This window comes from Homarus americanus, unplaced genomic scaffold, assembly GCF_018991925.1.
Source record: "Homarus americanus isolate GMGI-L3 unplaced genomic scaffold, GMGI_Hamer_2.0 scaffold33468, whole genome shotgun sequence".
In the NCBI taxonomy this organism is placed as follows: Eukaryota; Metazoa; Arthropoda; class Malacostraca; order Decapoda; family Nephropidae; genus Homarus; species Homarus americanus.
In genome coordinates this window covers 7,537,214-7,559,636 of record NW_024714177.1, presented here as the reverse complement: position 1 = coordinate 7,559,636, position 22,423 = coordinate 7,537,214, and the positions used below count along the sequence as shown (strand labels likewise).

General features: G+C 40.1%; 1 protein-coding gene across 3 annotated transcripts in view; it reads right to left on the bottom strand.

Annotated features, from left to right (window-relative positions):
- Positions 1 to 22,423, bottom strand: part of LOC121877671 (E3 ubiquitin-protein ligase lubel-like) — a 33,195-nt gene that overhangs the window by 1,452 nt on the left and 9,320 nt on the right. The window contains exons 1-6 of one of the 3 annotated variants that reach the window (XM_042383510.1): positions 21,431 to 21,628; positions 20,050 to 20,390; positions 2,779 to 3,899; positions 2,475 to 2,637; positions 2,085 to 2,275; positions 138 to 272 (exon numbers count right to left, since the gene is read on the bottom strand). In XM_042383510.1, the coding sequence (XP_042239444.1) occupies positions 138 to 272; positions 2,085 to 2,275; positions 2,475 to 2,637; positions 2,779 to 3,867 (1,578 nt within the window). In that variant the 5' untranslated portion in view covers positions 3,868 to 3,899; positions 20,050 to 20,390; positions 21,431 to 21,628. Of the gene's footprint in view, positions 1 to 137; positions 273 to 2,084; positions 2,276 to 2,474; positions 2,638 to 2,778; positions 3,900 to 20,049; positions 20,391 to 21,430; positions 21,629 to 22,423 lie in introns of those variants that run through there. The other 2 variants (XM_042383503.1, XM_042383494.1) reach the window with 2 other exon arrangements.

Sequence of the window (22,423 nt, the reverse complement as noted above, 5' to 3'; positions counted from 1 at the left end):
GTGTGTGAAAAATATAGTCATATCTGATGTTCAGTACAAAAAAACTTACATCATGATATTAAGATGTGCATGATCTTAAACAATATGGCAGTTACCACTATAAAATAAAAATTACAATGTTAATGTGATCAACTTACATCAAGGGAAGCCAAACAATACCAACAGAAGACGTGTTTACACTTCTTGCAAAGCATTTGCGCACACCCAGCATCACGTTCTATCGGTACCTTACAGGAAGGGCACCTCTTTATTGTGTCATCATTTGGTACAGCCTGGAGGAATAAATGTGGATTTATTATTAGGAGACCTGTACAGTACTCTAATTCATTGTACAGGTATTGTACTAAAATAATGTTACTAATTATCACTTTACTGTTAAAAAGTAAACAGAGAAGCAATTTTTAACCGAATCACAGCTAATTTCCATTACAGTAGTTAAAACAATACAGTACAGTTGTACCCCACTTAACGCGGTCAATAAAACCCAGAGGGTACCTCGTTAAGTGAACAACAGAACATATGGGATTAATTCCAATAGAAACCGGCCCGACCCCCAAACTCCACTTTTTGACGACACATAACTATGTTGTAGTAAAAATAACATCTTAATTTTATGATGGTACATGCACACAATTAATACTTAAGAGAAATACAGTCGCCAAGTTAATGTCCATTCAAATAATGGACTCAACTCCCTCCCCCTCTTCTCACACTACACTGCTGGCTCTTCCCTCTCTGAGAAATTTTTGGGGGGAAAACCACTAAATTTTAATAAATAATACCTCAAACTAAAGTTAGGATAATACAATTGACATTGCTGGATTCCTTGTAAGACCAGAAATATTTTGAATATAAATGTCATATATTTTGCACAAAAGATAACATATTTACTCAGAGAAAACATTTTATCTAAAATTTGTATGTCTAATGCAAAATATATGATGTTTATATTCAAAATGATCACCAAATTGTAAGAATTCCAGCAATGTAAATTATATTCTGGCCGGGTAATTTGTATGAATTTTATGAGCTAAAACAAATATCTTCAGTTAATAAAAAAAAAATATTCTTCACGACACTATCTGTCAATCAAAGTACCCCACCTTGCCTCCCCCCCTCTTCCAACCGCGCGGTCAGTCCCAACCCTCCCCCCCACCCCCCCCAATCCTCCCTTCAAGAGAAAGGTTGGGTGAAAAAAATAAATTTTAACATTTTGTATTAAATAATACCTCAGATTAAAGTTAGGATAATATAATTGACATTGCTGGATTCCTTGTAAGACCAGGAATATTTTGAATATAAATGTCATATATTTTGCACAAAAGAGAACATATCTACTCAGAGTAAACATTTTATCTAAAATTTGTATGTCTAATGCAAAATATATGATGTTTATATTCAAAATGATCATCAAATTATAAGAATTCCAGCAATGTAAATTATATTCTGACCGGGTAATTTGTATGAATTTTATGAGCTAAAACAAATATCTTCAGTTAATAAAAAAAAAAATATATTCTTCACAGGGTAACAGATGGTCGGTCGGTCCCTCCCTCCCCCCCACCCCCCACCAACCGTCCCAAGGAGATGTGTGGGAAAACCAGAATATTTAACTTTTTAGTAATAAATAATACCTCAAACTAAAGTTAGGATAATATAATTGACATTGCCGGATTCCTTGTAAGACCAGGAATATTTTGAATACAAATGTCATATATTTTGCACAAAAAATAACATTTACTCAGAATAAACATATCTAAAATTTGTATGTCTAATGCAAAATCTATGATGTTTATATTCAAAATGATCATCATATTGTAAGAATTCCAGCAATGTAAATTATATTCTGGCCGGGTAATTTGTATGAATTTTATGAGCTAAAACAGGCAGTCAGGCAGGGTGGCGGGTGGGGCAAATCTAAAAATAGCGTCTCGAGCCGGACACTCACCGCGTATATGTGGAAAAAATCCGTGTTAAGTGAAAGTTCGCTTCTGGCGAGGCACCGCGTATATGAAAAAACGCGTTAAGTGAAACCGCGTTAGGCGGGGTAATACTAAAGAAAACGGCAAGAATATGCTTCTTACCAGTGATTCTGCTGTGTCCGCATGACAAGGCTGACTGGGGTGCCATGGCTCACTGCAGGCAGCACAGAAGACTGCAGTGCAAGTTGAACACGTTGTACATTGTGGTCCCTCTAACTTGGAAATGGGGAGATTAACCACAGTCTCACACCCAGGCATCGGACACCACGCTCTGACTGGGTCCAAATCTATCTCTGTTTAAAATATAAATCATAACATAAACTTAATGAAGTCCTAAAATAAGTAATGACCATCTCAATCGTCAACTGTGATGGGTGGAATATGAATAAAAATATCTGCCACAAAAATTTCATCACGGGTATATATAATTAGCCTTTCAGCAAGTTGCAATACTAACACATTCTATTTATGCAATACAGAAACTGTACACACCTGTATTCTTTCTAAATTTCAAGTGAAGTTGATAAAGATCACTTCCCACCAAACTCTCCATTTCTTCCAGCGTGAGTTCCCCGCTGCAATCACAGTTTGCATCAGGACACTCAATGATGTAGTCACCCTCGCGTATCTTTAGTGTAACGTAAACAGCCATACACTGTGGAGAAAAATTATACTTAAAAATCTTACCAGGTATAATACACTAATATGATAGAAAGGGCATATGTCCAACAGATGCTTAGCAAGATTTCATTCAAAATAGTGAGATCAGGGTCTACTACATATGCTTCCAACTTACATATTTGCAGAATCGGCAGAGGCACTGCTGTAGCTGATACATTTCTCTAATGTTGATATCTGACAGGCAGAGCTTACAAAAGACTGTGTCCTGAGTAGAGAAGCGTCTAGAAGCCATGGAGGCGGCGGAAGCGCAGCGAGAACACCCGCCACCTTCTCCTTCTAATTCCATCTGAGGAAACAACATGCTTGAGTCCTTTCTTAAGCGCCGTAGATCAGACATGGCTGACATGGCGGATGGAGACTTGACAATTGTCATCTTATTTGATGTAAACACAGCTGATTTGGATGGTGACATGCGTCTGAGGAGGTCTAATTTGCTGCTCTTCTTGTCCTTTACGAGACGAGTCTGCGCAGCATTGCCAGAAGTTGAGGATAACGCAAGTACTGTGTGGCACTTTCGAATAAGTGGTTCTGGCGACGTGGAATCCTCATAGTTTGCCAAACTCTTGACAGACCCGTCCCGAGGTAGCTGATCTCGAGTTTCCTTTTTTTCTTTGGCTGAACGAGATCCCTGCCCCGTCCGAAACAGCGATTTCATGCGCGGCATGATGAGTTGTGACTGTGACTTATTTAACCGTCGACTCGGGTTGAATAGTTTGATAGCAGTTGGTGAAGTGAGCGCTCGGTTAAAGGACGCAGTAGGCACCAGTGGCCGAAAATTTGAAGTGTTATGGGACACTAGACGAGGCTGATGGATGTCTGATGAAGGCTGGTAGGTTGCGACTGGTGTAGAACGTGTTGTGACAGGGGGCTGGTGATTGACACCTGATAACTGACGTGGAGGTGGCTGGTGAATAACAGGTGACAGCTGATGTGTCACTAGGGATGGCTGGCGGCTGGCAGTGTTGATGCGGTTGTGCAGAGGAGCAGGACTACAAGCACCGTACGGCTTGGTTGGAGCGGCCCTGGCAAGGAGGGCAGCCCACCGAGACTCTTGGCTTTGATCAGGTGGGAAAGAGTTCCGGTTATTTAGTTTGGCAGTACGAGAATGGTGTAAATTGGTTGGTGTACGGGAGGAAGTGTGGTGCAATGGTGATGGTGACGTTGGCGTCTGTGGAAACTGCAACAGCAGAGGGATGGCGCTCATGATGACAACCCCCGGGTGCACACCAATGTCCCCTGAAACAGGAAAAAAACAACAAAAAACATTAGCACTAATCTGTGAACCAGTTGAGAGGAGAATAAATCTCCTTACTCTTATGGCTTCTCACAAGAATTAAATGTTTGCATTTATGTTAATTCACAAATGCTACGAACTATCAAGAGCAATAACTGTTATTACATTAAAATAAGTAACTTACAGTGGGGTATGCTATAACGAACGGATCCTACTACGAATATTCCTATAACGAACGGTTTTACCTATAAAATTGAGAATGCTATAACGAACAAAACTCCTACAACAAACAGTATTTAAAAAAAAAATTTTTTTTTTTTACTAATTTATTGTTTTTTTATTACAAGTATTAATGATACTCTTTATTTCAGGGGTTTAGATGCATATTTATGCATTTTTTTAAATTTTTACAATTTTATATTATATTTTTCAGTGTTAAGTGGTTGTATTTGGGGGCCCGGAACGGATTAATGCTATAACGAACAAGGTTCTAGAACCAATTAGATTCGTTACAGCATACCCCACTGTACGTATAACTATGTTCTTTCATATATGAATTCTTCGTTACGTAGTTTACTGTGTTATTATTAATTTGTGTTTATAAACTCCAGTCATTCCATTGTACGTACTGTATTGCATTACAAGGGCGTATAAAAATCCTAACAAATTCCTCCTCACCCTAAAAAAAATTTCCTCACAAAAAAGCTTAATGCTCCACTCACCCCCGACGCAACCGTCTGACTAAACGTACTATCATAATAATCAACTATGCTCGATTTTCCCAGACAAAACCAATTACAACTTACGTTCAGTCATGTAAAACCCCGAGCCGACATACCCCTAACACAAGACCCCCCCCCCCTCAGCAGGTCACCCAGCCAACCAGCCAGTGAAGGTGGGAAACACGACCCCCTGACGGAGACACGATGATCCTCCCCATACTGGCCAGATATTTTGTAAATAACATTGATTATGTGTTAAAGGAATATCCTTCCTTCCTTAGGCTTTAGTAAGCCCCTTTATAATATTTATACTGTATATACTTGTCACACTTGCCAGATGCTTCTGGTGTCATTGTACAGGGGTACCTAGTGACAGCACTAGGATCCCGCTTCCTCTATCAAGGAATAAACAATTGCTATCAAGGAATAAACAATTGAAATTGAATTGAAGGTGGGAAGAGATGTTGAACAGGTTCCTATGATGCGCGACCACTGAATGACGTCACACCCAGGAACACGGCTGCTCTGGGCAAACGAACACAAACACCCACCTCACTCAAAAGTTTATTACGACTTAAAATCAGTTATGCATTACCAACAACGTATAATGGTATAGCTTTACCATTGTAATTTAAGATACTATATAAATCGGTTTAAAAGAAAAATTTGCATTGGACATTTTGTTTGCGATACATTGAGTCTGGTTGTCAAACACAAGCACTCAAGGCCACTCTGGTTTAATAAGAGAAAACACCTGGTCAACCTGAAGCATTTCAACAAAGAAAGTGCATGTAAAATTGAGAATATGTCCACGGTATAACAAGACAACTAAAAGACAAAAAAGAATAATATTCTTCAATCATCAGCCAGACGTCGACATTCCCCCATTTAAGTGTTACCGACAACACAAGTCTACCACGCTCTCAACCTTCCCCATCCAACATGGAGTGGTGTCGCACCTCAAAAATGCTGCCTCGAACATACTGTGGGCCACCAGTTACGACTTTCTAAAACCAAATGTGAGGAGTCTCGGGAAGATAATTATTGTACGTGACGCAATGGAGGGCTGACGAACATTAAAGTTAATGTTAGATGATGAGTGTATATATATATATATATATATAGGGTTGCCATACGTCCGAATTTTCCCGGACATGTCCTCCATTTAGGTCTCGAAATCTTCATCCGGAAGGAATTTTTAAAATTCTTCAAAAGTCCGGAATTTCATCTTCCATCATTTTCTCCACGGAAAAAAAAACATGAAACTGTAATGACGAGAGAGAGAGAGAGAGAGAGAGAGAGAAGGTGGAAACCGTAGAGATCTCGTTCATTTTTTGTCAGCTGATAAGTCACTTGTACGCCTGTACGGTGTTGTCAACTTAGCTGTCAAATATTTGATTGATAAGGGGGTAGAAGTTGATGAAGTGTTTTGACCAAGTTAGAAACCTGAAGCAGTTTGTGGAAAATTACAAGAGTGATGAAGAATTTAGTAATCTGCCAACACATAAAAAGTGGACCAGATACTTTGAAAAATCAAAGAACATTGAATGCCACTAAGAATTGCACAATTCTTCTTCGCTATATCATCTCACAATGCTAATGTAGAAAGAATTTTTTCACTGATGCAAAGTCAATGGACAAAGGAAAGGAACAAATTGAGTGTTGAAACAATGAAAGGCATTCTGACTGTACAGTACAACTTCCGAGAAACACCTTGCAGTGACTTCTATACCTTTCTAAAGAGCAATCAGCCAATACTGAAAAAAGATCCGATCTACAGAAAAGTATGCATGGGCACATCAAGTCACACACACAGTGTGGGAAGAAGACTCCAGCTAAAGAAGATATTCAGCCTTAAGCAAAGGTAATTTTTTTTTTAAGATTTCTATACCATGTATATTGTATATTAGCCTGTGTGTGTGCCGGGAGGGGGATGTCTTCGGAGCGTCCTCTTTTTTAATGTTCAGATATGGCAATATATATATATATATATAGTATATATATATATATATATATATATATATATATATATATATATATATATATATATATATATATATATATATATATATATATATATATATATATATATATATATATATATATATATAAACAAAGATGATTATTATGACATGACAAAGGGAGAGGGACGTACAGAAAAATATGGGGATATATAGGTGAAAAAAGGGTTACCTAAGGTTGCAAAAAGAGGTGGGACCCCCATTCCGAGCAGACCTGGACTATAACTAGAGCTTCTAGGTCTCTGGCCACGGCAAGTGTGAGGTACTGTACTGGCTGGACTACCCCCAGGGGCCCCCACACCCTCCATATAAAAATTTACCATTCAGTACTGTATTTTCTCCCCACCAAGCGCTGATTAGAAATTATTTTTGTAACTTTGTACTCGTTTATGAAACCCCTGTGGTCTTCTCGTCAATGTATTTGTGAGACATTCAAACATGGACATTATATATATATATATATATATATATATATATATATATATATATATATATATATATATATATATATATATATAAATAATCACCGAAGTTCCCCAGTCTCATCTGGCAACACCGACACCTTTCAGCCAGGCTGCCTCACGCTCCGCTCTGACCCCCCCCCCCTCACCACTGCGTCATCAAAACAGGTCCAACTGCCGCCTCCTCCCACGTCCCCGTCCATACTATCGGTGAATAACTGATAACACTTCCCACCAAACATAAGGAAGAATGAAGAGTAACATTAAAGCTTATTGCCTATGATCGCACGGGAGCCAATTTTGTCACTACCAGCACCGACGCTCATGAGGTACTGCCACATGTCTCTTTTAAACATGTAGACGCACATCTTCTGGTATAGCTGTCTAACGATTGTTTTAACCTGTATTCGAAAGCGCACATATAAAATTAATACTGCTACCTTATTTACCTTAAACCAGTATCAGTCATTATTAAGCATTTTGCAAAATGCCCCTTCCGTGTGAGAGGCTGATATTCTAGCATGCGTCGTTACCCTCGTTCTGCACTGGGTAGTTCTAATCTTTTCCGAACTGGCCACGCCTCGTTTCTACAACAATTTTCTTTTGTGATGTATTCTTAGAAAATAATGCTACGCTCACGCAGCCAAACACGCACAAGCCAAAGCAATGTTGATGTAGAAACCCGAGGATACCTTAACTTAACGTTCATTGACGAGTTATAAGTGAATAAACAATATATACCATCCACCAAACAAAGTAATATCCCGCCATCCAACCTAACCCCTAACAGATGATATGATCATCCATCCACTTACACACAAAAATAAAATAATCTCCCCAAAAGCAACACTCATTCATGTCCCAACATGGGGATAGGGTTGAAAATGGTGTACAAACACAAGACGGGTGAGAAGTAATGTGCAGCCTCAGGGAGGGAGGGGGTTAGGAGACGCATGTCTCGCCACAAAAACCAAGTCCGCGTTGGGCCTGAGGCGGCGAGGAGGTGGAAAGTCCGGGATACAAAATACGCAACAGTTCGGAGGTGCAGGTGGAAGTGGGCCTCCAGGGAAGGGACGTGAGCCAGGTGAGGAGAGGGGGGGGGGGAATCTACGTGTTACGAGCAGGGGAGGTAAGACTGTACTGTATGTGTATACGAATGTGCGCACTCGCCTGTGTACATAAATATTTATGTGTGTACACGAGTGTGTGTATACAATCCAATAATCCCCTCAGAATCATTTAATCCCGTTTCCTGCAATACAAGATCACGGTAACTCAAGAACACTGCTTAACCACGGCCATGATACAAGTTCTCCATGACTACCACCTTAACTTTAACTGCAGGCTAAAATGGCGTTGAAATTGCACCAAAAGACTAAGCACGGCCCTAGCTAATGCGTTCTCTCCTCTCCTATCCTGGTGTCCATCTCGCCTCAGCTGAACTACACGAGTTTTCCTGCTTAAGAATAAACCTCTAAAATAGATTTACGCTATGGGTAATATCCGGGGAGTGATAGCAAGTCAAGGGCGCTATTTATGAATGTGGCCTTAGTCTCCCTCTCAAGGGCTATAAATAGTTTTCCTGACGTGATGATAACGGTGTGGTGATGGTGATTTTGATGAAGGTGGAGATGGTGTTGAAGATGATGATCGTGGTGACAGTAGTGATAATGAGTGGTAGTGGTGGTTAATGATGGCGAGAATGGTAACGGATAGCGTAATGATAAGAAAATAAACATCAACGGACGGCAACGTTACTAATAACAAGAAAAAAAAACAACAATCAGGAAACAGATACACACAAGACAACGACCCCGGCCGCCACACAGCAGCAAGGAGGTACTCACCCACATTGGCAACACGGTACCGTATTCAGGGAAGCGAGCTGGGCGACGGCCACACCCAGACACAACACAACCACTAAAACAGTAAAAGTTACATTCATGTAACTACCAGTGCCGTTAGTGGTGATCGGCTGACCTCCTAAACTGAAGAACCCAATGAGCCTGCCACTCCCAGACTATACTGTAAACCGACAATCAAGCTACCAACAACATGAGCAATTAAATCGGAAACTTGCACTCATGACAGCACTCAAGAGCTCTTACAAAATACCGAACATAAATTATAGAATGTAATTCACGTCACATTGATGCTCATGTCAAGAACATTCATCTCAACTCATTTAATAAAAAAAAATCTGCCTCAACAAAAATGGCGTATTCCTCACCGCAGGTCAATCCGTTTCCACCCTCCCCAACAAGCAAATCTATTCTCCCCCAGCCCACGACAGCCAATCGCCGAGTTGCATGCGAGAGCAGTCCCCCCCCTCTCCATCCGTACATAATTCCCTCCGCTTGATCGATCGCATTTCTTTTATTTCTTAACATGATGCAGGAGGGCAAGGTAGTGGCAGCTCTGTGAGCGGAGAGCCAAGATTTATAAGAGTGACGTTGTATGGTGATCCATGACCGATGCCGGCATGAAAGATGGAGGCTGGGATGACTTATTTCAAAGTTAATCTAAACAAGATAGTTGAGGCTTCAGACCTGCTAGGCTAACTCCATCTTAACACAATTTAAAGAATCCCTTTCAACACCACGTCATTAAGCTGTCCAGTTATTAATTACAACATTAACGGAATAAGTCAGGTTCATATATCCCTCACAGGAACGGTGCAATCTTTTTTTTTATGAACGTCTATCTCGGGGAAGGCAAGGTCGCACATGACGTAACCGTGACGTCATGATCCAATATCGGAAGACTCGTGCACGTCAACTTTGTGTGCCCTCAGCCCTGTGTGGGGACGACGCCAAGCACTCTACTCCAGAGAGACAGACCTCTGTTGGGGCAACAAAAACACCAGTGTCCGTGCAAGGAACGTTTATTTTGTTCAAACGCTAATAATGAAAATAATAATTTATAATAATAATAATAATACTCATAATGCTCATAATCAATGAGCAGCATTGCTAGGTTCATTCAGCTAGCGCACACATTCAAGTCCTGAACCTGATAATCGAATGTCTCGTGACAGGCTCAAGGGTCCCACATTTTATTATACCATCATGTTGAACACTTGCATTTTCTTTACTAAAAATCAACTGGGGCCGTTAGTTCATTACCCCCCTTCAAAAGGAGTATACGCAAGTAATAAAAATCCTTCAATAGGTTTCACATCTTGTTCTTAGTTCACCAATACCGGTATATTTGTGTTGACTAAATTGCCACACTCACCCACAACCTCAGTGAACCTTCAGGTATTCCCAGTCAAACTTGCAACATTCCCGCGTTACCCGTTCTGGCCCTGAGTCTGGATTCCTAAGACTCGTCAGTCATATGGTAGATTGACCCCCAGTGATGGTGTAATTTCTTTTCGTAAAGTAAAACAGTTGAAGACGTTATCACACTCAAGAGCCCCTGAAAAAAAAAATAGAATTCTGAAACCTTTGAAAATGGGGTCCTCGGGTGGTAACTGGGTTTGTCTCATTTATTGCCAATTCCGGACAATTTGGTTTTCAAGCACTGAACTATTTCGATTCGAAATCGTAGAGAAAATATCCCGCCTTTTAATATGCAGGCCTACAAGAATATACCCCGAGCAACACAACTGAGAGTAAATATAATATGCTAGACCTAATGTATATACACAATATAATTTATTTTTAAACGGAATGAAAATAAAATTATGACTCGGACAATAATGAAACAAAAAGTTCAAAAGCACACACTTCAAATTTAAAGCATCTGGAGCACTTCGCAACGTATGCATTTAATGGTCTCAACTCTCAAGACCTGAGAGTAAATACCTTGGGTGTTGCTAGAATGACCCTGAATACTGTTTACGCTCCTCTGTAACTAGTGGCTGTTTGCTGTAGGGTAGTGGAAAAGTCTGCGTTTTTAAATATGCTTCTGTATCGAGAGACAGCGAGTGAGAGGGAATCGCCGTAAAACAACAATGGGGGGGTGGGGGTGGAACACTTCCCCGCTAGCCGCCAACAATCGATGACCCCAGCGGCAATGATCCACACATTGGCCACCACCACGCACACACATCTCCCACAGTCAATACGACACACATATCCCATACACTCGCTGCTTTCAACAATCTCCTCACAATTGCACGTTTCTCATGTATCTTCTATTACACACACACACACACACACACACACACACACACACACACACACACACACACACAGTTTCTTAAAACAACCACCACATTTCTCACATCGGCAGTCCTCACCCCACCATCTATACTGGGTTTCAACATGATATATACGCAAGTTATGGGTATCAACATGGTGATACATTTGTACTATAGCGGGCAATGTTAATCGGCGAGTGTTATTCACTAGGAAAATGAAATATTGCTCGCTATATCATATAATATATGCAAACTTCCATTAATACAAGTTATCTTTGAACACTGTATTCCCATAATTCAGTTCCTAGGTACTTATGAGTACTAAATACAAGCTATTCTGTAGCTCACATCGGAGTCACCCTTTTGTTTTAAGATATTATATCAGTGCTAAAGAGGCATACAAGAAGCTGTAATGTCGCTGCAGCACGTAAAAAGGACGAAGCAATACAACCTTTGTTAAGTAAACTACCGCCTCCCTTGGAATACCTTAGTGCCACACCAAATAAACTAGAAAACAATGAGTATTGTGCCAGAGGTCATCAGGGGACTCAACATAACCAGGCGTGAGCGACTTTCCCCACAGTGATGGTGAAACACATATCACCTGAGGGCAGACAGTGGTCGTGGTCGGGTGAGAGAACCTTCAGGCAGTGAAGTAACACACGGCATTGGAAAAATTCTGGCAACACTGGATTTGAGTTTCACACTGCATGAACTAGTTTTCACTAAAATAATGTCCTACCAGACAAAATCCCACCCCGAGAATGAAAACTTATGGCACTTGCCTGTGCTGAGCCATTATAAAACATTCCCATCTACATTGTTAACGTCAGATATCACTAGAATCTGGGAATATATGACTCCATAGCAACAATTTTAATAAATTGGGCAACTTACCGGTCTCAAAATAAAATATTTTATAAAAAAATAAACCCAGAGTAAAAACAAAATTACCTACAGAGTACTGAACAATAACGAATTCATTAATATGACATTTAACTGTAGTTAGAAAATGTAGACGAGTCACCCATTCGATCTTTGTCAAAGATGACGTCTTTGTTCGGTACGACAGAACCCGTGTTTCTTGAACCGTGAGTCAACTACCGACATTCTCGCTCAGGTAGTTATAAACATTCTTGGTCGTTGGAAGCGTTTCACCAGTCTCACTTCCATCGCTGCACCTGCCACATGATAACGAATCCTGTTCATGTTCAGTTAGCTCACTTTGATGCAGCTCCGGAAGACATAAGCTTAAACATGTATCACGTTCATACAAACCAAACCTTCGGTGCTTTATGAATATCCCCCAAGACATCACCAAGTCACGCTCACCAAATACAAGGACAAAGTATGAGTCATCCCCTAGTACACCGATGAAAATCATTCTAACATCAATAGTGTACTTGATTATTCATCAGCGTTATTCCTAATTAAATTATCACAAATATCTTAATATGGTAAATTAACAATATTACCTTCGCCAAAAAAAATAAAAATGTAAACAAAACGTGCGAAAGATCTTTTTTATTATTTGAAAAAATATATTCCCCTGTACCTAAACTAACTAAGCTTATTTTCATACGAGGCTCACAAAACCAATGATCCCTAAACCATGGGTGAAAACAAGGCCCAAAATTACCTTTACACTGTATGTTAACAGCTCTACTCTAGAATGCATTTTGTATTTAATGGGCTATATGTATCCCCAGAATATGACATACACGTACAATATACAGCCTACTACTGCAGTATTTATGTATGAGGTGAGTTTACATGGCCTCAAACCCTCAATAAGAAGACAGAATCGTGTACAGTACTTCTTGCAAGGGATAACTATTAAATAAATTGAAATGAAAACTGACAAAAGAACTAAGGTACGCGCAAAATTTGAGACACAGTTGTTTAGATTCCTTGCACGAGAAAAAAAAAGAGGTTTGCAAAATTGGAGTGAGACGCTTGAGACAAGTTGGCGGGGCTGGGCGTTGAGGAGGGCATCCAACAAAATATTGGTCTGGCAGTTTGCATAATCCTAAACTCGGTCCTGTAAAAATACTGGTACATAGTTGAGAATATTATGACAAAGCGGAGGATTATTCAACTGAGAGAGCTGATGGTGTGTGAGGATTAGGGGTGGAATGAGGGGGGGGGGGATACGTAACTGAGGATGGGAAGGAAGGATGCACATAGAAAAATAGGCCGTTCGGGATTGGAACAGGGAGATAATGTAATGTTTTTTCCCTAGTTAATCATAAAATCAACACCGCCATTAATATCTTATTAGGCAAAAACTACTTCACTCATATTACAAACTTAACAAATGCAAATTAGTATGTTTATCATTTAACGTGGAGCTCATGTAAAGTGGTACACGGTAGAAACATCAGAAAAGACAGCCTTTGCACTTAAAAAAAGGGGGAGGTTAACTTAAGGTGACGTCCAATCTTTCACATTTGGCATACACAGCCTCTAGTGTTGGTGGAGAGGTAAGGGAACACAGCCTCTAGTGTTGGTGGAGAGGTAAGGGAACACAGCCTCTAGTGTTGGTGGAGAGGTAAGGGAACACAGCCTCTAGTGTTGGTGGAGAGGTAAGGGAACACAGCCTCTAGTGTTGGTGGAGAGGTAAGGAACACAGTGTTGGTGGAGAGGTAAGGGAACACAGCCTCTAGTGTTGGTGGAGAGGTAGTTGGAGAGGTAAGGGAACACAGCCTCTAGTGTTTGGTGGAGAGGTAAGGAACAGCCTCTAGTGTTGGTGGAGAGGTAAGGGAACACAGCCTCTAGTGTTAGTGGAGAGGTAAGGGAACACAGCCTCTAGTGTTGGTGGAGAGGTAAGGGAACACAGCCTCTAGTGTTGGTGGAGAGGTAAGGGAACACAGCCTCTAGTGTTGGTGGAGAGGTAAGGGAACACAGCCTCTAGTGTTGGTGGAGAGGTAAGGGGTAGCTAGTACTAGGAGGGGGGCAACGCAAGGGGCAAGGAGCGGAAATCAGAAGGGGAGGAAGCAACACGGAGGGAGAAGGGTAATGGCAGGGAGGGAAGAAGTAACATGTGGGGGAGGAGGACCAGGTGGAGACACGCCGGTGGGGGTGACAGTCAATGCATTATTATCACATTCCGACCTGTGGTGGACGGCCTCACCCGTAGTTAAAATAGGTTTAGTGTGAGTGATACACTAATTCTATTCATAGTTTTTCGGCATTCGTCCAAACTTTCCTCCATCGCTGCTTAACCTTCACCTAATTCTGATTGTGTAACCTGAAAGTATTGCACCACTGCCGTTACAAACATAATGTTCCTGCTGCAAGGCATTCTGATCATCAGTCGACGCTTTCCATGAAGTGGTGCTCCAGAGGATATATCATAGTGAAATATACATCTTAGCCTCGAGTCTAGCCTATTTATGGCTAAATATTTTTCTAAAACCAAAGTAGAAGGCGTACCGAGTCTGGACGTTTATTCATTTATTCAGGGACGATACAAGAGGCAACAATATATTAATATTCTATATTTCAAAATCCAATGACAGGTACTACTGTATTATATGACGTAGTAAGGGCAATAGACGTGTAAGGAATGATACTGTACCGGTGCAGTATTCTTTATCTTTAGCGCGCAACATCCTGCCAAATCCACCAAATCGCATCAACATCCCTAACAAACAAGTGTAGTATCCCGTTAAAAGGAGCCACGCTGGCTACTACATCTATTGCCTTACTCAACCGACCGCAACTATACTTAATGGATGGCTGACGCCCCTCAATGGAAGAAAATAGCCCGTCAAAACCATGAATGAAGTCGAGTAGTCTGCCTGTCAGATGGAATGAAGATTCCTCACACTTTTACACAATGATATCTCGGGCGGGACGACTGTGTTGGACCGCTCCTCTTACTACCAATTCCCGCCACTCAACGTTGATGCCGACTGTCGCAACTTCCCTCCCTCCCTCCCTCCGACTGACTGCCCCTCTTCTGTCTTTTATCTTCTCAAAAGAAACACGGCTATTAGATGTCTATTACTATCTTCATTTAGATTCTCCATGGTGAATCAGCGTACCGTTTTCATTGTGGATCTACATGATATATATATATATATATATATATATATATATATATATATACTGTACACACTGTACACACCCAATACATGATTAAAAATAAAATAAAATACAACTCTCTCCCTCCACTAAATCGGTTCTCCCTGATGTTCGCATGTCCCTGAGATTGCCAGGTTAACCTTGGCTGCCGTCCTTCTACATCACAAAATCACCGCCTCAGTTGGGTTACGTTGCTTATACACGTTACATGACAATATTGGATAAAGCTACCTCCAAAGATTCTCAAATATGTTGGATTAATTTAATTACCCGCCGAGGAAGAAAGTGATATTTAATGACTTACACTAGATAGTTTCTAAGGAAATTTGTGGGTGAATTTCTTTACAAATATACAAATCAGATGAATGAAATCTGTAAAACTTCAGTGATAAATATTAGCCAACGTAATGATTCAGGAGATGAGTTGTATAACAATCCCAATCCTAAGGGAGGTATTCTACTAAGGGCACCATAATTTCTTATATGTAAGCATTAATACGGAAATGGTGGTCTGAACTTTGAAAAAGAGGCACTAAAGAGCGTTTGGCGATTGTGATCTTAAGCTCTTGCAGAGAATTCAGGTTTGCCCTTTTCCTGCAGCCTCACGAGTTTGGCTGGTGATGGTCTCAGCCAAGGATAGGGTTGATACACTACTTAGGTACAGATGACGCGCACTTAGTTATATCAAGAGCCCACTACAATACTTCCTAAAGAATATTCGTCCATTTCCTGAGAAATTTTCGGCTAATCTCCCGTGCAATAGCATGTGACTTTTTCTTCAGCAGATTTGAGTAAACATACGCAAATATACGTACGCTATAGACGTGAGGGGAAGAAGCGAGATCAAGACGCCACCACTCCATTCTGATGTGGTCATGGCTATTCTTGCTTCACAATAACCTTTGTTTACGCCAACACAATCGGCCCTCACACGGTTGACACAATTATTGACAGTCTCTCTTAAGTTAACATTGGGGTGGGGGTGAATTAATATTGTTGCAAGAAACATTGTAGAAACGACTGGTAATATATTGAAGTACAGTACTTTATTACATAACGGGGTTGTTTGTTACACTAACCGGTTGGGGGTACTTGACTGACTGACGCCACTGATGATCCTAGCTCTGCTCTGGTTGCGCATGCTGCTTAGTGGCTCTCTGCATCAACTACTCAGTAGAATTTCACTCCAGGAAACGAATTTACGTATAAATGAGCTATAAAGTTAGGTGAGGGTTATCACAAGTAGGTTAAAACTATCGAGGTTAAATCACTTCATAAATTTTAATACTATATATAAAACACAAGAATGAACCTTTCAAACACTAGACACAATTTGGGTGAATACTGATATTCTCAGTGGCATGAAATTCTGCTCCTCACTAATTAAAACCAATAAGGTTTTTTACTGTAGATTGACATGTGAGGGTGACTCATTTACGTCTTCCAGCCACTTAGAGCAACACCCTTTCTTGAGGCGCCCCAAGGAAACACAACAGCCTCTAACCTATTCCCAGAGACAAGCTGCACTTCGTGAGGAGGTGGAGAGCGTGTGAGAGGTGGTCATGACCTTGGAGGGGGTTAAGGACACCTGCCCGAGGGGGTTGTGGCCGGGTGAGTGGGAAGAAGTGGTCGGGCGGGAAGAACAAGAAGAAAAAAAAAGTGGAAGTTTACCGAAACAAGTACGAATGGGATGAAAAAGACAATATGGTAGTTAGTGAGGGAAGAATGTTTGAGTCACAATAAAAAGCACGAGGAATTCCACACTGAAACCAATGAAGGGAGGGGGAAGAATGGGATAAATTGTTGGCGAAGATGGGACTGAAGGTAGATCCAGGTTATATATGAGTCACCTTCCTAAAAAGGTTGGCCAGGATTTTTTTTTATAGTGTCTTTTGAATGTAAATCCGTCTAAGGCGGGCAAGACAAAACAGCTATAGAGCCTCAGATCTAAAACTCCACTCAGCTCTACCTGAAGCTTCGTATTTTTTACTTCGCACTACATTGGCTGTAATTTCAAATATCAATGAAAAAATTGCAGATCATCTTTCAAAGAAGTGTACATCATTTTTTCTTTACTCCAGTGTGATGTTACTACTTCACTTTAAAATCAAAACGGTGCAAAAACGAAAACGTAGATCTAGTCTCAAGGAAAAGGAATTAATTCAGGAATCCAAATATATTACCTTACGTGGTCACTAATTCCCATTAATCTCTACTTACGTCTTAATCTCTACTTAGGTCTAACTTTAATTATGCCACTCATAAACACACTGAATCTAAACTACATTTTAACATTCCTATATAATTAAAGCTTAATTTTAACTATAGTTCTTATATAAAACAATTTAAAATCTGCAATAAACAAATAAATACAAAGACATTTCACAGCCTCAAGCGCCGACCTTGATTCTCAGTACGTGCCGCTTGAACACAATGGACACAGGACGGAAGATGAGCTACCGATAAGAAAGGAGCCAAACCGTTTTAGACGAGATAATTGAATGTTACTGATTTTCTCAGATCATTGTGCTCGAGGCGATTTACACCATGTTCAATGACCCGAATTGTGGAAAGGAAGATCTGAACTGTTAAGAAGATAGCCAAATAGTGGCAAACAAGTCCAAAATTGCCCCAAGTATTGTTATGTTGATTAATTACGGTTTCAGTTATTTGCTATATATGAGCCAAGTAATTTAGAACTGTACTGTATAAGGAAAACATATTTTACTCAGACCTTCGTAAAAGATTCCCCGGATTGTAAAGGTACCGGTAGCTACAACAATTATAAAAAGAACAAAGACCTAGATTGTGTAAAGCAACCCCTCTAATTTAAGTGAGGCCCTGACTATGCAAACCCTCACATTATGCAGAGCGAAGTTTTCAGTGTTTGATAAACCTGATGAACATTAGCAACAAACTCTCATTTTACCCAATTATCAGAAATCGTTGTCTAATGTAGTAACTGACTTTATTTTAATGCTTCAAGATCTTAATTCTTTAAAGTTGTCTAATGTAGAAAATTATCTTTTGTTCTGTGGTCAAGGGTATCTTAACCGTTGAAACGTGTTATTACTGTACTGAACATTATAACAACAGGAAGAGGATCTTCCTTATCTTTGAGGTATGTCTGATTTAGGTTGCATATTTATAGACCTAATTATTGAAGCACAGAAGTATGTACAGACCCTCCCTAGTGTGTTTACGGAGGGTCATCATATACATTCCACAAATCATTATCATTGAGATATTTGTTTTAATATTGGTTTAATTTGATTCCATAGAACTATATATTTACTATTGCGAGTTTCCTTCTGTCGAATGTAAACAAACACAGCACTGCTACACTGCACAAAACCTGAGGAGCCCCTGTAAATGTACTAGTGAAGGTGGACTGTACATAAAAGAACAACCAACATCTCTATAAATTTAAAAAGTTGCTGTCTAGTGTAAAACCCATTACTTACATTACCACGGCAACGACCTGAAGTTCACAGTTTTAATGATTCACACGATAACCTTTTGCCTGCGGAAGGGGAAAGCACTTCTGGCTACAGTAGTGTCTTGGTGTAAATTTGGCGGCATATGATCTAAGCTGATGCGTCGCTCGGGATGTAATTACCACAATCAATCAATTTTGACCCGTCATATTTGAGTCCTATTTTAGACCTGTCAATGAGAAGTGTTCTTCAACGACTTGCTATTCGAAAAACCTAACTTAAGAATATTTGAGTATTCACCTCCGGAACTACAGAACACGAGTGAACTTTGTAAAATACTTGGTTCACTCCCCCCGTGGTAATTGCAGTGGCCTAAAACAGGGTAATGTCATGGAAGGTGAATTATCGACAATTACTTATAATTACGGTTGATTAATGTCGCAGGTTAGAATTATGTGCACCAAATCGATTAATTGCATGTAACAAACAACTAGGTGGGGATACGGAGATGATAAGGGGTAGAAAGACGGAAACATACACGGATACGATAAAGAATATTTACAGTATATATTAATTTGAAAATATAAGAATCTTATGAATTAACGTCAGTAAAATTTATATAAATATCACCCGTTAACACTATTTTTCAAAAACAAGTACAGTAGGCCTTATCCCCGCAAAAGTATCCCCCCCTCCCCCCAAAAGCATAAATGACACGCATGCTTGACGTATAATAAGGTAATAGATCAGAAAATGAATAAAGAAAAGTTCACTGTACCGGAATCTCTCAAGACTAGCGCCAGGAGCTTCTGCAGTAGGTTCCACCAACATATACTCCTACGTCTGGCACCGCAACACTCAAGAAGATACCTCCTGTCTTCAAAAGTTACGATTTTTTCTCGTCGGCGAGCAAAAATATTGTGGATTAACTCAACCCAGTGGCAGTGAACACGAATACTTCTAACAAATAATTACAATACAGTATTTATAAAAATCATACTTACTCTACATAATTTTGAGTCGAATGAAAATTATTCAACCTTATATCTTCATGCTGTAACACTACTGTACGATGCATTAACTGATAACCAAAATTATTTAAATAAATAAAAAATAGAGAAAACGTATCAGCAAATGTCCGCAAGACGAAGGTCAGTGTCAGAACATCTAGAGTTTACATAAATACAATAATAACAACAGATCCAAGTTCACATGTTTAGAATGAGATAGATGTTAAACTAATGCAACTAAAAATAGAAACACAGCAGCTATCACCTGAGAAATCTATATTTTGATCCAACAGTCTGCATCAGTATTCCAAATCACGCCCCCTCATGCCAGCAGTCTACCTGGTGGTGGCGCGAGCCCGTGGTCCATTTGGCTATGTTGTGAAGATATTAGTTACTTATTGATACGCCAGTGTTAACTAGCGTTCGCCTTATTTTACTTCCATATTTTCGTGTTGCAAACACACAAAGCAGTTAATGTGGAAGGGACATGTTTCAGGGCCAGATAATATTTCAGAGATAATCCCGTCATCGAGTTAGTGCTTAAGGGATCAAGGCTATAAAATGTTGTTCTGAGGTTCGTTGCTAATTCTTTCGTTTCTCTAATTTCTGGATGACCAATCATCTTTTATCAGTTACATACCGTACTATGTTGATTCTAAGAGTAGTCGTCATAAACAATTTAATGTTTAAATATCGTTTTCTCAAATTAATGTCTTAAATTTCACTTTCAGCTGTATTAAAAATTCTGACGAAGAAGTTTCAAGTGCTTCTAGCCTGAACTTCACCAGTACATAGTTTCTAAGTTATACAGTTGTCTGCAATCAAGACCCGAGGGTTAAAGTTATGTGCTGTCTTGTTCCTTCTTCATGTAGCTCCCTGGCCACTCGCAGACACCTTGCACAATTAACTCTAGCTGACTTTACGTTACGTTGCCAAGGTAACTGACGTCTCTGACCTTCTAGTATTACCGGTTATTTATTTAGTCGTAACGTCCATTGGGGGTGGGCTGTGAAACTACTGGAATGAATTTCATATTTAATGTAAATTTTACAAAAAATTTTGTCATACACAATACAGGCATAGGGTGTTTTCATAAAATAAAAAAAAACAAGATCAAGTGCCATTCTCTCTTTACTTTAAGGGTGGGATTTGGTGGACATCGGAATGTCATTTTCGATCGCATGAATATTTGTGACCGCTGTTCCATTTACTGTATACCCTTGTTTTGCGGTGTGTCTACGTTATTCGTCATCTAACTCATACTTAATCGACTATTGTTTTTAGTGATGGACCAGATTTTTAAAGACAGTGACATCTACCGTACCGTCCTTCCTTTCAACGAAGAGGTACCCTACTCATAAAGCTATTTGTTAAGGACTTTCACACTGCATCGTTCCCTTCTGCAAATTTACCTGTGATTTTCTTAAGACCTATTGGCCACTTTAACTTCTTCAATAATACAAGCAATACACCGATCTCTGTAAGCTTCTGGACAGTTTGTCCTGACACACCCTACCCCACGTTCATGTTGCACGCTTCCTCCTCGCCCACCCACACCGCCCATCATTCCCACACACTATTATCACGCCACAGGGAAGGTGTGCGTGAACTCAATCTAACCAACGCACTACGCCATCATCACCTACTTTCAAGATATCCAGCGAAGTCCTATGGCGTTCACGCCATGGCCAGTTACGACCTCTCCTTCAGGTAAACCACCGGGTCACTACACATCACAAACCACCGGTAAACCACTTGAACATCACTAAATATATCGTTCAAATCCCAGTGATGAGGTAACGCATGGGAAGGTGCAGATGGAGCGCGAGACGGTGCACTCTAGCGGGTTGGACTACAACTAGAGGTTGGCTGGGTCCCCACACGGTACCTACCCTTGCTAAATATTGATCCACCACCACCACCACCACTCGCTCTCCTCCTCCACCTCCTCCCTCCCTGCAGGACTTCCCTATTTACTTCCTCAAAACTTGATTGATGCCATATACATTTTAGTTTCCTTTTACATTATCAACTAAACATTTACCCACCATCTCACTAAGGGTAACAGAAGAAAATCTTATCCAGACGGAATGTCTCAACCAGCAATCGCAACTCACTTTGGTAAATAACCAATCACGGGTATACAAAAACCAATCACCACCTAACTTACTGTAAATACACATCACAATAACAAGTTTAAAAAAAATAACATGAACAGTAAGCGTTAAAATTACAGGTTTCACACATAACTTGGCCTAATAAACATTCAAATCCAGTTGCCTATTCGATGATATTCAATGAGCTAAGGGTAATATAAACACGAAAAACACGCACCCAGTATAAAAAAAAGTGAAAGCAAACAGCTATTAACAATTATATTGCATATACTGTTTCAAATAATTCACTAAACATAATTAAATTGGGGAGGGGTAGAAGGAAGACGAATACTTGATGTTATGCAGTGGCTTCCCAATACTGGAATATGGACGGAGGAAATTGGAAGGAATACAAGGTGCCAGGAATTTGTGGAGGCTGGGCGAGGAAATTGGATGAGGTTACAGGGGAGGGGCGGTAGATTGGGGGGAGGCAAAACTAGTAGAACACTACAAGAGAGCTGGAACCAATTTTGTGTCATATCT